This window comes from Mastomys coucha, unplaced genomic scaffold (genome assembly GCF_008632895.1).
Source record: "Mastomys coucha isolate ucsf_1 unplaced genomic scaffold, UCSF_Mcou_1 pScaffold5, whole genome shotgun sequence".
In the NCBI taxonomy this organism is placed as follows: Eukaryota; Metazoa; Chordata; class Mammalia; order Rodentia; family Muridae; genus Mastomys; species Mastomys coucha.
In genome coordinates, this window is record NW_022196911.1 from 74,150,867 (window position 1) to 74,165,692 (window position 14,826).

At 48.8% G+C, this 14,826-nt stretch overlaps 1 protein-coding gene across 1 annotated transcript; it reads left to right on the plus strand.

The window, feature by feature from the left end:
- The first annotated feature begins 8,364 nt into the window (after positions 1-8,364).
- Positions 8,365-14,772, plus strand: Slc46a1 (solute carrier family 46 member 1). The gene is made up of 5 exons (XM_031352565.1): positions 8,365-8,690; positions 9,042-9,894; positions 11,158-11,241; positions 13,570-13,726; positions 14,190-14,772. Exons 1-5 carry the CDS (start codon positions 8,463-8,465, stop codon positions 14,245-14,247), a joined length of 1,380 nt encoding a protein of 459 aa, XP_031208425.1. The 5' UTR covers positions 8,365-8,462; the 3' UTR covers positions 14,248-14,772.
- The last annotated feature ends 54 nt before the right edge of the window (positions 14,773-14,826 follow it).

A 14,826-nucleotide genomic window follows, 5' to 3' on the forward strand; every position in this document is an offset into this window, starting at 1 on the left:
TAATTTTGTCTGGAAGTATGTCCCAGAAGTAGGTTGCACCCAAAGCTCGAATAGGATCTAAATTGGCCAAGCAAGGTGGGATGTGTATTTTTTTTTTAATGTGTTTATATGTGAGTTCGCTGTAGCTGTCTTCAGACACACCAGAAGAGGGCATCAGATTCCATTACAGATGGTTGTGAGCCACCATGTGGTTGCTGCGAATTGAACTCAGGACCTCTGGAAGAGCAGTCAGTGCTCTTAGCCACTGAGCCATCTCTCCATCCCGGGATGTGTATTCTTGGTAGGGATTCTGTAGTGGTTTGGATGAGAAACAGCCACCATAGGCTCAGGTATTTGAAGGCTGGGTCACCAGCTGGTAGTGCTAGTTGGTAGTCGAGATGGTACAGTCTAACTTAGTGGTTCTCAGCCTTCTTAATTCCTCATGTTGTGGTGACCCTTAACCATAAAATGATTTTTGTTTCCACTTCATAACTGTGAGGTTGCTACTGTTACGAAACTGTTTACTGATGGTTTTAGGTGACCCCAGAGAAAGGGTGGTTCAACCCTAAGGGGTTGAGACCCACCGGTTGAGAACCGCTGGGAGGAATCCCGTCGCAGAGGCTTTGAGTGTGTATAGCCTTGCCCCATTTCCAGTACTCTTTTCTTTTCTTCCTTCCTTCCTTCCTTCCTTCCTTCCTTCCTTCCTTCCTTCTCTTTCTTTCCTTCCTTCTTTCTTTCTTTCTTTCTTTCTTTCTTTCTTTCTTTCTTTCTTTCTTTCTTTCTTTCTTTTCGAGACAGGGTTTCTCTGTATAGCCCTGGCTGTCCTGGAACTCACTCTGTAGACCAGGCTGGCCTCAAACTCAGAAATCTGCCTGCCCCTGCCTCCCAAGTGCTGGGATTAAAGGCGTGCACCACCACCACCCGGCTCAGTACTCTTTTCTTTATGTTTATAGTTGATGATGTGGTCCCTCAGTTTCCCCGATCCTGCAGCCATGCCTGCCTGCCACGATGGACTCCTAACCCAATGGAAACTTAAGGCAAAATAAACTCTTTCTTCTAGATGTTGCTTTTTGTGCACCATCACAATAGCAGAAAGGTAACCACTATAGGGCGAGCTCACAGCACTGAGCAGGCGCGGCAGGGGTCGTTTCCCTTAGTTCATCAAGCAACAGCTGTGTGTGTTTCGAAGAAGAGTCAAGTGGGCCCACCTCCCAAGTCCCTTGGCTAGGGGCCGCAGCAGGTTCACAGTGATATTCCCAGAATTCGCTTTTGCCAGCTGAGGCAGAACAGGTTTAAGAGGAACATCAGACTTTCAAAAGTTTGGTATTTTACAAGATAAAAACATATTTATATCAGAAAAAAATGGAAAATCTTTTAAAACACAGAAAATAATCTAGCCAGGCGGTGGTGGTGCAAGCTTTTAATCAGCACTCAGAAGGCAGAGGCAGGCAGACCTCTGAGTTCAAGGCCAGCCTGGTCTACAGAGTGAGTTCAGGACAGCCAGGGTTACATGGAGTAACCTTTTTAGGAGGGTGGGGCTGGGGGAGAATCTTACCTCACCCTTCTACTAATATTCTGTTGCCATGACTCTGATCTCTATTTTGTATTTTTTTATTTTCTGTCCTGGGACTTTTCTTATGAACAACTTCTCTCATTTCCAAATACCAAGTGTTACTGTAGTGCCAGAGAAGGGTTGAACTCCAAAAGCCAGACAGGAGCCGATCTGATGCAATCACAGTAGGGCCTTTTCTTTTTGTTTTTTGGGTTTTTTGTTTGTTTGTTTTATTTTTTATTTTTTCTACAGTAGGTTTTTTTTTTTTTTTTTTTTTTGAGACACGGTTTCTTTGTGTAGCCCTGGCTGTCTTGGAACTCACTCTGTAGACCAGGCTGGCCTTGAACTTAGAAATCTGCCTGCCTCTGCCTCCCAAGTGCTGGGATTAAAGGCGTGCACCACTACTGCCCGGCCAGTAGGGCCTTTTTATTCAAGCTAGCTTGGGACCCTCAGCACACCACTATCACACAGGACAGTTTTGGTGATGAGGAGCCCTGAATATCTACTGGAGCAAGGCTTTATAGTAAGCAACAAGCAGGGGGGTGGGGTGAATGTGCAACATCTAATTGGAGAGCTACCATGGTCTTTAACATAATTGGCTGGTGCTGGGAGTCATATCATAAACTTAATTTCTGCTCCCCTCTGCATTGGTGGCCGTTAGGCATGGGATGGGCTTGTAACCTGGGGGTGCAGGTTTGTTGGGGGAAATAACCTGGAGCGCTGGTCTTCTTTCATCCATGGGACCAGAATACACCCTTGATGGATGCAGAGGTACGTGGTTCACCAATGGCAACAGCCTCATTCAGGATGGACAGAGGTATGCTGGGGGCAGCGGTGGTCTCAAACACCGAGATCATATGGGCAGAGCCACTCCTGGTATGGGAATGTCGGCCCAGAAAGCTGAACTGGTACAGCTGAGAAAAAACAAACAAACAAACAAACAAACAAGAAAACCAAGAGACACAGCTGGTGTGCCTTTGCTACTGGTCATATCCAAGGGGCTATTTACAGGGAGAGAGGCCTTCTGACTGCAGAAGGAAGGACTATCAAAAATAAAGAGGAAATCCTCTCCCTATTATGGGTTCTATGGGGGCCTAAAAAGTTGGCCATCACTCACTGTCCAGGGCATCAAAAGGAAAGACTCCATCCCATAGGGCAACAAGACATCCCGTTGGGTGACCCCTAGAAATTGGGCCCCTCATATTCTTGATTGCTCTAGACCCAGGAGACCCCACACTTTCTGACCAGACAGAAGATCTGGGCCAAAAACCTGGCCTTGTCTCAGTGTCATAAGAGATGACAGAAGTCAACTGACTACAAATGAACTGTACCAGAGAAAATGAGTCTACGCATACTAAAAAAGATCCATCATTCTTCACACATGGGAACCCAGAGAATTCAGGACTTAGTCCACCAGTCCCACATCAGAATTAGAGATGCCAATTTGAAAATAGCTGAAATTGTTAAAAACTATAAGGTGGGTTGGTGAGATGACTTAGTGGGTAAGAACACTGTCTGTTTTTCCAAAGGTCCCGAGTTTAAATCCCAGCAACTACATGGTGGCTCACAACCACCGGTAATGAGATCTGACACCCTCTTCAGGTGTGTCTGAGGACAGCTACAGTGTACTTATTTATAATAATAAATGAATCTTTAAAAAAAAAAAAGCAAACAAACTATAAGGCTTGTCAATTGACCAATGCAGTTGCCAGTAAAAGAAGCCCGGTACTTGATACCGGAGCACCAAGTCAGGAGTCTATCCAGAAATAGACTTCACAGACGTAAAACCAGGAATACAAATATTTGCTAATATTTATAGATACCTCTTCAGGATGGACTGAGACTTTCCCAGCTAAGCAGGAGACTATACAGATGGCAACAAAGAAACTACTGAAAGAAATTCTTCCACGGTATGGTTTTTTCCTAAACTTATAGGGTCAGACAATGAACCTACATTTGTGTCCCAAGTAAGTTAGAGATTAGCTAATATTCTAGAGATTGATTAGAGACTTCATGTGCTTACAGACTCCAGAGATCAAGACAGGTAAAAAGATAAATAGAAGGCAGAGGCAGGCAGATTTCTGAGTTCGAGGCCAGCCTGGGCTACAGAGTGAGTTCCAGGACTGCCAGGGAGATCCAGAGAAACCCTATCTCGAAAAACCAAAATAAATAAATAAATAAATAAATAAATAAATAGAACCCTAGAAGAGACCTTAATTAAATTGACCCTAGAGACTGATGGTTTTCCGAGACAGGGTTTCTCTGTATAGCCCTGGCTGTCCTGGAACTCACTCTGTAGACCAGGCTGGCCTCAAACTCAGAAATCTGCCTGCCCCTGCCTCCCAAGTGCTGAGCCTAAAGGTGTGCACCACCACCGCCTGGCCTCCCCTTCATCCTTTATAGAGTACAGAACTCCCCACACCAGATGGGACTCACACCTTTTAAAGTTATGTTTGGTTCATCTCCTGACAGAAGTTATTACAGAAGCAGAGGATTGTTAGTTATTACACAATTCTGAGAGTGTCCAATGGATACACAAATATGCCTGACTTAAACTTCATGCTTTCTATAAAACAGGTTCACCTCCAGAACTCCACCAACTTTAGCCTGGAGATTGGACCGGAGTCAAGAGACACTGCCAGGGGTCACTAAAGCCTGGCTGAAAGGTTCCCTGTGCTACAGAGTCACAGTGTGGATCCACTGCACATCTGTTTGCAGTTGAAGACCCTGGCCAGCAGGAGGAGACTCCCTCCTGTCTCTCACTGATGGGCCCCTACCCGTGCTGTAGGGACACCACAAAGCCATAGCCCTGTTATTAACTGTTTCCAGGAAGCTTCGAAAAGTCTCATGATGGGGTCTTCTGATCACAAGAGAAAGGGTGGATAAGAGGCCAAATCTTTTAAATTCAGACTCCATCTTAGAGAACCTGACCTAAGTTTGAACTCAGGTAAACTAACAGGCTAGTACCTAACATTAGTTTCCAAGTTACCCCTGAAAACCCCTCAAAACCTGAGCCTAGCTCCAATCTCTAGGCTCACACCCAACAAGACCTACATCTCCAGGTTACACCCCCAACAAGACCCGTGTCTCCAGGTTATTCCCCCAACAGATCTGCACCCTAGGTTACAAGCCCACCCCCTGCCTAACGATCACCAATGCAGAGGGAAACAGAAATTAAGTTTATGATATGACTCCCAGCACCAGCCATGTTAAAGGCCATGGTAGCTCTCCAATTAGATGCTTAAACACATACCCCCCACACACACCTCTTGTAGCTTTTTTGTTTGTTTGTTTTGTTTTTTAAGACTGGGTTTCTCTGTATAGCCCTGGCTATCCTGTAACTCACTCTGTAGACCAGGCTGGCCTCGAACTTAGAAATCTGCCTGCCTCTGCCTCCCAAGTGCTGGGATTAAAGGCGTGCGCCACCACTGCCTGGTGGGGAGGAACCTTAAAACTGCATTCATGGGCTGGAGAGATGGCTCAGCAATTAAGGGCATTTACTTCTCTTCTAAAGGTTCTGAGTTCAAATCCCTTAAAACTGCATTCATGGGCTGGAGAGATGACTCAGCAATTAAGGGCATTTACTTCTCTTCTAAAGGTTCTGAGTTCAAATCCCAGCAACCACATGGCTCACAACTATCCATAATGTCTTCTGATGCCCTATTCTGGTGTGTCTGGAGGCAGCTACAGTGTACTTAGATATAATAAATAAATCTTTAAAAAAAGGGGAGGGGCTGGTGAGATGGCTCGGCCGGTAAGAACACCTACTGCTCTTCTGAAGGTCTTGAATTCAAATCCCAGCAACCACATGGTGGCTCATAACCACCCATAATGAAATCTGATGCCCTCTTCTGGTGGTCTGAAGACAGCTACAGTGTACTCATTTATAATAATAAATAAAAATAAATCTTAAAAAAAAAGACTGCATTCCTATATAGTTAGATACCTATCCTTCATCACACTTTAAAAACATTGCTTAAGCTGGGCAGTGGTGTCACATGTCTTTAATTCCAGCACTTGGGAGTCGGCAGAGGCAGGTGGATTTCTGAGTTCGGGGCCAGTCTGGTCTACAGAGTTAGTTCCAGGACAGCTGGGGCTACACAGAAAAACCCTGTCTTGAAAAAAAATTGCTTAAAAGATTTGTGCTTTCGGAGTATTTGCTTGTGTTTATGTGTATGCACCATGTGTATGTCTGGTGCCTGCAGAGGTCAAAACAGGGTGTCAGATCCCTGGAACTGAAGTTCTAGACAGCTGTGAGCTGCCATGTGGGTGATAGGAAACGAACCTGGGTCATCTGCAAGAGCAAAAAGTACTCTTAGTTGCTGAGACAGCTCTCCAGACCCCTTCATCACATTCCATTAGGAACATTTTGTGGGGCTAGGGACTTAGCTCAGGGATATGGTGCTTTGAGTATAAGGTCAAAGTATAAGTACAAAGTGGTGGGTTGAGGGATGACTTATAGGGAGGGACATTTTTACAATGTTATGCTGTGCCTTTTAACTATGGCTTCAAATTCTAATGGAGTCAACATGCAACATGCCTCCCCCTCCCTGCCCCAACACTGTGCTCACATCCTCCTTGCTCTGCAGACTTGAAAGGCAGGATCATTTTATTCCCTCTGACTTCCAAATGGATGACTGGATGACAAGTGACTGCGTGTATAGATTCCAAGTACAGATTCTTGGACTCTGCCCCGCCCCCGCCCCCTCCCCCCAGTGCAGCTCCACACTGACAGGTCTCCACATGGCCTGGGGCTCCAGCTGGGAGACCCCTTTCTGCCTGGCAATCTTGATTAGACATCCTTAGAGCATCTACCGTGTGTGAGGCACCATTCTGGTAGTTGGGATACCATACTGAGGGATCTAAGATCCTTGACCTCTAGTGAAGGGAGACAGCCAACAATAAACAGAAACAAGAAAGTCCTAACAATCCCATGGTCAGGGTGTAACAGGAGAAGGGGGAGGGAATGGCTGTCATAAATCATCGGGTCAGGTGACATTTTTAGCAGAGGTAGGGCAGCCAGTGGCGTGAACATCTGGAAGAACAGCATTCCAGGTAGAAGAAACAGCCTGTGCAAAGGCACGGAGGAATAGGATTGACGGGTTGTTGAGGAGGCCAGAGTGAGGTGGGTGGACTGGGGGTGGGGAGGAGCAAGAGGAGGCCCAGGTACCCGTGGCTTGCAGGGTGACTTGGCTTTCACTAGTAAAATGGAAACCACTAGATGAGCTGAGCAGAGAGCATCAACCCCAGCAGCAACGCTGAGTTCAAGGAACATTGAGCATTTCTCCCAGGAGGGAGTTGGGAGGACTTCTAGGCGTGCCCGAGATTCCAGATGCTCCCTCCCTCTGGTCCTGCTGTAGGATGCCTCTGGGGGTGCAAGAAAACACAGAAGGTTGAAGGCTAATCCTAAGGGGTATCTAGCTATGCAGCTCTAGAAAGGTCATTGTCCATGCTAGGGTGAGCCTTTCTGGTGATACGGCTGTTTGTCTCCATGTTCCAATAAACTCGCTGGTCTACCAAGCCGGAATCATTATTTTGGTGTATCGTTGGAGAGCGTAAACGTTTGTTCACATCCTCCAGGAAAAGTGAAGTTATCAAGGAGTCAGAAGAGGCCTCGAGTTATTGGACACACAGACTGAGACACACCCTGACCCATTCTCAGCTGACAGACCTTGGCCTCTCCTAACCTCAGCTCCTATCTAGGAAATATTTACAAGGATTTAGCTGTCTCCCTCCCTGTGCTGATTCCACTTGTAAAAGCAGAATCAGATCCCAGCCCTTGATGTGACACCAGCTCCAGGAAAGGCTCCTAGGACAGGAACAGGGGCAAGGGACAACTTATTAGTCATTAACAATAGCCAACAGTGACTAAGTCTAATAGCAACAGCACCAGGAAGCCTGAGGCAGGAGAATCTCTATGAGTTTGAGGTTAGCCTGGTCTGAAAGTATGTATATACAATAATACTTTCAGTGTACCAAATCTCATTGTCCTTTTTCAATACTTCTTCCAGACAACGTGTCCTTTCTTTCCTTCTTGTTTTGTTTTGCTTGTTTGTTTTGGATAGGACATCAAGCCTTGGTTGGTCTAGAATTGCCCATGTAGACCAAACTGGTCTGGAACTCACAGAGTTCCATCTATCTCTGCCTCTGGTGTGCTGGGATTAAAAGTACACGCCACTAGGTTCTGCCTTCACTCAGCTTTTCTTCCAAGTGAAGGCGAGATCAACGGATCCGTGGCAGAACACAGTGGCAGAACCCATCAGGCTCTGGCTGTTCTTACACAGAAGCCCATGTGCTGAGCTGCAGGCGCCACGAAGCTAGCATATCCAGTCTTGTGCGCTAATCCTCAGTGCCTGTAGACCTCACTTCCACATCTCTGGAATCGGATCATTAGGTGCTAATCTATAAGGTTGCCACGAGATAATACATTTCAGAATTTCTGGCCCTAAAACAAAGTTAAATTTTCACTAATTGTTAGTTATTGATATTCTGATTTTTTTTTTTTTTTTTGTATTTTCGAGACAGGGTTTCTCTGTATAGCCCTGGCTGTCCTGGAACTCACTCTGTAGACCAGGCTGGCCTCGAACTCAGAAATCTGTCTGCCTCTGCCTCCCAAGTGCTGGGATTAAAGGCGTGCGCCACCACTGCCCGGCTGATTATTCTTTTGAGTGTTCCGAGACCCAGGAGGGAGGGCTGTAGCAAGGTGCTATCTTTGCGTTGCCTGAAATGAGGTCACAGCACAGGGATTCTAACCGGACTACACCCAGCCCACAGAGCAGCCGACCAAAGCGTCCTAAACGGTCTCACGCTCCGCCCCTCTAGACTTTAACAGAAGTCGCGCAGACCCGAAGCCCGCGCAGGCGCAGACCGCGCACACTGGTCCCGGCCTCCGGCAGCTGGTTCCGAGGTGCCAGCCCCTCCGCGTTCGCGCATGGAGGGGCGCGTGAGCCCCGTGGGCTCGTCCCACGGTTTCCTCAAGACGGGCGTGCTGTTCCGCGGTCCCGTGGAGCCCCTCGTCTTCCTGGCCAACTTTGCCCTAGTTCTGCAGGGACCGCTCACCACCCAGTACCTTTGGCACCGGTTCAGCACAGAGCTCGGGTACAATGGCACCCGCCACCGGGAGAACTGTGGGAACCAAAGCGCGGATCCCGTCATGAAGGTAGCAGGGACCAGAGCAGCTGTGAATACGAAGCGCAGCACGGGGCGGGGCCTGTGGAAGATGGGGTCCCCGAGGGGACGCACGTGGCGTGGTGGGCGGGCCAGACCAAAGGGGGCCTGCCCTGGCTGGCTGCCTTGCGGTGCAGGTAGTGAACCTAGAGAAAGCTTAGCCTGGAGGGTTAACTTAAGTGCGGAGACGGAGGGGATGCTTCTCCAGGCCCTGTTTTTCTTTTTAAAAGTTGAAGGAACATTCCAAGAGGCTTAGGGCTCTAAAACAAGGCTGTAGCTCCCAGGATGGTGATGGTGGCTAACCAAAGAGAGGGCCTGCGCGCTGGCGATTGTGTCTTTACAGGAAGTGGAGACTCTGACATCCCACTGGACCCTCTACATGAACGTGGGAGGCTTCCTGGTGGGACTCTTCTGGTCCACCCTGCTGGGAGCCTGGAGTGACCGCGTGGGTCGCCGCCCATTGCTGGTGCTGGCTTCTCTTGGTCTGCTGCTCCAGGCCGTAGTGTCCATCTTTGTGGTGCAGCTAGAACTGCACGTCGGGTTCTTCGTGCTTGGCCGAGCACTTTGTGCTCTTCTGGGGGACTTCAACGGCCTCCTTGCTGCTAGCTTTGCCTCTGTGGCGGATGTTAGCTCTAACCGCAGTCGCACCTTCCGTATGGCTCTGCTGGAAGCATGCATTGGTGTGGCCGGGACTCTCGCAAGCCTTCTCGGGGGTCATTGGCTCCGGGCCCAGGGTTATGCCAACCCCTTCTGGCTGGCTTTGGCCCTGCTGATCGTTATGACTCTATATGCAGCATTCTGTTTTGGTGAGACAGTGAAGGAGCCAAAGTCCACCAGGCTTTTCACGCTCCGCCATCACCGATCCATTGTCCAGCTGTATGTGGTTCCAGCCCCAGAAAAGTCCAGGATGCATCTAGCCTTGTACTCATTGGCCATATTCGTAGTGGTCACTGTGCACTTTGGGGCTCAAGATATCCTGACACTCTATGAGCTGAGCTCACCCCTCTGCTGGGACTCCAAGCTGATTGGCTATGGCTCTGCAGCCCAGCACCTACCCTACCTCACCAGCCTGCTGGGCCTAAGACTTATGCAGTTCTGCCTGGCTGACACCTGGGTGGCTGAGATTGGCCTGGCCTTCAACATCCTGGGAATGGTGGTCTTTGCGTTCGCTACCATTACACCCCTCATGTTCACAGGTAAAGTAAAAATGGAGCCATTCACTCATTGCTCCCCCAAATGTGGTACAAGCCTGTGGCTTTGGATCCAAAGTTATATTCTCAGTCTGTGTAGAGGGACAGACACCCGAGAGACCATACCATCAGAAAAATACCATCTCTGATATACAGAAAATACAGATAGTGGCCAAAGTAGTTAATGCACGTTATCAACCATCAGTCTTGTTAGGAATGTAGAGTGAAAGACAGAAGCATAGCTCGTAAGCTAATTGCTTCACCCCTTGGCCTCCCAAAGTCCGTGCTGTTAATGACTTGATCTTTGGCTCTCGGATAAGAATCACGAGTTAGCCAGGCGGTGGTGGCGCACGCCTTTGATCCCAGCACTTGGGAGGCAGAGGCAGGCAGATTTCTGAGTTCGAGGCCAGCCTGGTCTAAAGAGTGCGTTCCAGGACAGCTAGGACTATACAGAGAAACCCTGTCTCAAAAAAAAAAACAAAAAAACAAAAAAACAAACAAACAAAAAAACCCCACAAGTTAATGAGTTAAGGAGAATGCTGGGCTTTCTTCCGGGCTTGTTAAAAAGCTACAATGTCTATTAAATTCCTGCTGACTCAGCTCCGCTTCCTCTCCCTTCCCTCCCCCTTCCCCCTTGTTGCCGCGCTGCTCCTGACTCTCCTGAGAAGAGGAGCAGCTGGCAAGAGAATGAAGATGTTAACTCCCTAAAAAAGATACACGCGTGTTCTGCTAGAGTCCGAAACTGCACTGTGTGTACAGTCAGCTATTTGATGAGAGAAGCTGTTTCTCATCTTGAGCCTCTGCTGTGGCAGGCTTCCTCCATTCCTGGTCACTTCTTTATCAGCCTGTTAAAAAGGAGAGCTTACGTCAAGGTCCTTCCTGGTTAAACCTGTAAAGACTCATTTGCCATGGAGGACAGGTTCAGGGCCTGTCCTGCAGTAGAGGCCTGTGGTCTTCCACTTATAAACCAGGAGATGGTGTGTGGCCTTAGATAAAGGTCACACACACAGCAAGCAGTGGTAACCCAACTCCAAAGTGCAGCCTCATTTTCTGGGACCTGCCATCTCCCTTCTAGAGCCAAGTGGGCACCAGAGCCGTTGGTGGGGCTTAGACAAAGCGGGGCGTAGCTCTCATTCAAAAGAGTGGGCAGAAAGCTTCTACCCTTTCCTCCTGGGTCCAACATCTGTTCCTCCTGGGCTGTGTGTAGGAGTTCTGCTGATGTCAGGACACCCCTCCTTGATGGTTGTTTCTTGACCAATGTTTCTGCAGGGTACGGATTGCTCTTCCTGTCACTAGTCACGACGCCTGTCATCCGGGCCAAGCTCTCCAAGCTGGTGAGCGAGTCGGAACAGGGTGAGTGTCAGGGTCAGTCTGTATCTGGTCCCTCATGCCCAGGGTTGCCTGAACAGGCGGATGGACAGTTGTGGTCAAGGATGGCCTGCCCTCATCTGGAGGAGGAAGCAACCCAAACATACGCTTCTGCTGCTCAGAGCTGGCTGGAGACTGATGCTGTGGATTGTTGTCGCTAGACCTCTTCTTTCCCAGCTGTAAAATGGGTGTGATGACACCAGAGTTTCCTGCTTCTCTGGGGTCACAGTACATAGGCCCAGAGGGAATGAAACAATGTGCCGTAGGTCTTGTGGTCCCCAGCTGACAGATGAAGAAACCGAGGTTTAGAGGGTTAAACTGACTTCTTCATGGTCGCTCAGTAAATAATGGCTCTGGATGGGTGCATGCGAGAGTGTGCACATGTGTTCACATATATGTTGGTGGGTAGCATGACTTCAGGATCTGAATAGCATGGCGTCATTGGCTTGGTCTGAGGAGCATGGCGTCATTGGCTTTGGTAGCGTAGCTAACAGTTGCCTAGTGGGTCTTCTGTCTCCACCTCCTAAGCTTCTATGTGAGTTCAGGGCATCCTAACTCTGGTCCTCCTGGTAGCATGGCAGGTGTTTTATCCACTGATTCAGCTCCATAGTGTCCCCTTCCCCCACACCACACCCCTGTGCCCACCTCCCACTCCATCATGGGTTTTGTTGTTGTTGTTGTTTGTTTTTTTTCCAAGACAGGGTTTCTCTGTATAGCCCTGGCTGTCCTGGAACTCACTTTGTAGACCAGGCTGGCCTCAAACTCCAAAATCCGCCTGCCTCTGCCTCCCAAGTGCTGGTGTTTTGTTTTGTTTTGTTATATGTAAGTACACTGTAGCTGTCTTCAGACACACCAGAAGAGGGCATCAGATCTCATTACAGATGATTATGAGCCACCATGTGGTTGCTAGGATTTGAACTCAGGACCTTTGGAAGAGCAGTCAGTGCTCTTACCCGCTGAGCCATCTCTCCAGCCCTCCATCATGGTTTTAAGAGCACTTGGTCTTGTTGCTGGATTCCAGCCCCTGGGTCTGTTCTGGACTTGTTTCTTCATCTGTGACACGGGATCTTTGTTCCACAGGACACTGGCAGGCCCTTACAGTCTGACCGTTGAGACTCTGTTTCTATTGGGTTATTGCTCATTTTGCAACAACTAGGTTACACAGATGGGTCCTGGCACAGGCTTAGTTGTCTGCTAAAATGCCTTATTCATTTATTCAATACACTTTTCTTTGTTTTGGTTTATTTTAAAACAGGGTCTTGCTAAGTAGCCCAGGCTGGCCTTGAACTCAAAATCTTGCCTCAGCTTCCCAAAAGCTGGGATTACAGTGGTGTTCCACTACATACGCAGGCAGTGGGCTTATTCCAGTCCACACACTTCACTGTACCTGCTTTCGGACATTAACACCCCTTATTAACCAGCCCCCTGTAGGAGGCCACCTGTGGTGGGTGCTCTTCATTTTACAGTTACTGGCCATTCGTGCAATAGCTATTGTCCTTTCACAGGAGGGGCAGTGACCCAGGAAGATAAGCCCCTCAGTGAGCACACGGCTGTGAGTGGTGGACCTTGGGAATAAATAATGTTTCCAAAGTGGAGATGCCTAGCAAGCTTTCTTTAGACACCACCATGTATAGAATGGGCGAAAGCACTTGCTGCCAAGCCTGATAACCCAAGTTCGATATCAAGGGACCACATGGAAGGGGAGAAGCAGCTCCTGAGAGTTGTCCTCAGACCTCCACACACATGCCTCACACAAGGGACACATACCCATGAATGAGTGTAATAAAACCTTTTAAAAGGATGTATCATGGTGGTACATCCTTGTAATCTTAGCACTCAAGAGGCTGAGGCAAGAGGATTGCAAGTTCAAGGGCAAATCGGAGCCACATAGACTGTTTCTCAAAACAAAACCATGCAGGCTGCGGAGAGATGGCTCAGCCTTTAAGAGCATGAGCTACTCTTCCAGAGGACCTGGGCTCGATTCCCAGCACCCATGTGGTGCCTCTGACTATCTGTAATTCCATTTGGGGAGGGATCTGACACCCTCTTAGCTTCCAAGGGCACCAGGCATGCAAGTGGCACAGAGACATACATGGAGGCAAAACACACATACACAAGTAATTTTAACAGTTAATAGCCATGTATTTAATAGCTCTTCTGCCAGGCATGTCCCATGGATTTCAACACTGAGAGTAGGAGGCACAGGTGAGGGAGGAGTCAGGGAGCCACCCTGGCCACCCAGCTGTGAGGCGGAGCTGCCCTCATTTTGACCCTGGGTCTTTCCAACTCTGAGATGTGTTTATTCACTCACAGGTGCTCTCTTCTCTGCTGTGGCTTGTGTGAATAGTTTAGCCATGTTGATGGCCTCCGGCATCTTCAACTCACTCTACCCGGCCACTCTGAACTTCATGAAGGGCTTCCCCTTCCTCCTGGGAGCTGGTCTCCTCTTCATCCCAGCCATTCTGATTGGGTAATGGAGGGCCCTGACCTTGCCTGTTCATCATGGAGTCTAACTTTCCTAAAAGCTTCCTGTTTCCCCTGCTCCTAACTGAAAAAAGGAGGAACTGTCCTATAGGTATCCTGCCCCAGGGCTGACCATATCCCAGTGCAGATGGTTGCCTGGTCTTTCAGGAGCCATCCCCAGAGCCACACATGGGGAGGTGTCAAGCTAACTTGACAAGGCTGTGTCCTCTCTCTCAGGCCCCCTCAGCCTGCCCCATCCCCATGTGGCAGACAGGATTACAGTGGCAGAACTGTGTTCACAGAAAGCCCAGAGAACTGACTGGTGGCTGAGCCCCGGGCTAGCTGATCCGCTGAAGTCTTTAGAGCTCTTCTCTAGAGCCACAAATGGACAATGGGGAGGGAGACACCTGGGGCTGCCCGCCCAAGTCAGTCCCATGTCGCCTCTGAACCATCTCTCTGGTCTCTCACAGGGTACTGGAGAAGGCTAGTCCACACCCTGAGTTCCAGCAGTTTCCTCAGAGCGCCTGATCTGCCAGAAGCCACGAGGAGCAGTGGACCCACACCGACTGTATAGACCTAAAGCCCAGTGCACCAGCCGCCTCTCTGAAGGCAGTATTCACTTTGGAAAGGGTGTTCAAGCCAGTTATGGGCATCACCTGTTCTCTGACTGAGCCTTTCTCTGCTAGATACAGAATCTAATCAGGAGAGGTCCACTTTAGGGCAGGCTACGGGAGCCATTTGTGCCAAGAGTTTCTTCACCTTTTGTGCTATTTATCACTCAGAACCTTCTCCCAGAGTGAAGGAGATGGCATTTGGGGGACCAAGCATGGGACCAACCTCTCCTAGCCCATGGTACTAGGTCCCTGCTGTGTTCAGTGGCCTCTCCCTTATGATAACTGTAATGATAACCATGGTATCTGGGAGAGGGCTTCTTGACAAAGAGAGAGAAGCCCTGTCTATGGTTGGGAAACCATCCTTGACCTCAGTCTATCTACCCTTGACCTCAGCCTTGCCAGTTGTCACAGTAAATTGTTTGAATCAGTCTGAAAAGTTTACTGGGCTTTGGAGCTCTCTGTCTTTCCGGTCTCTGCCTGCTTGGCACCAGCG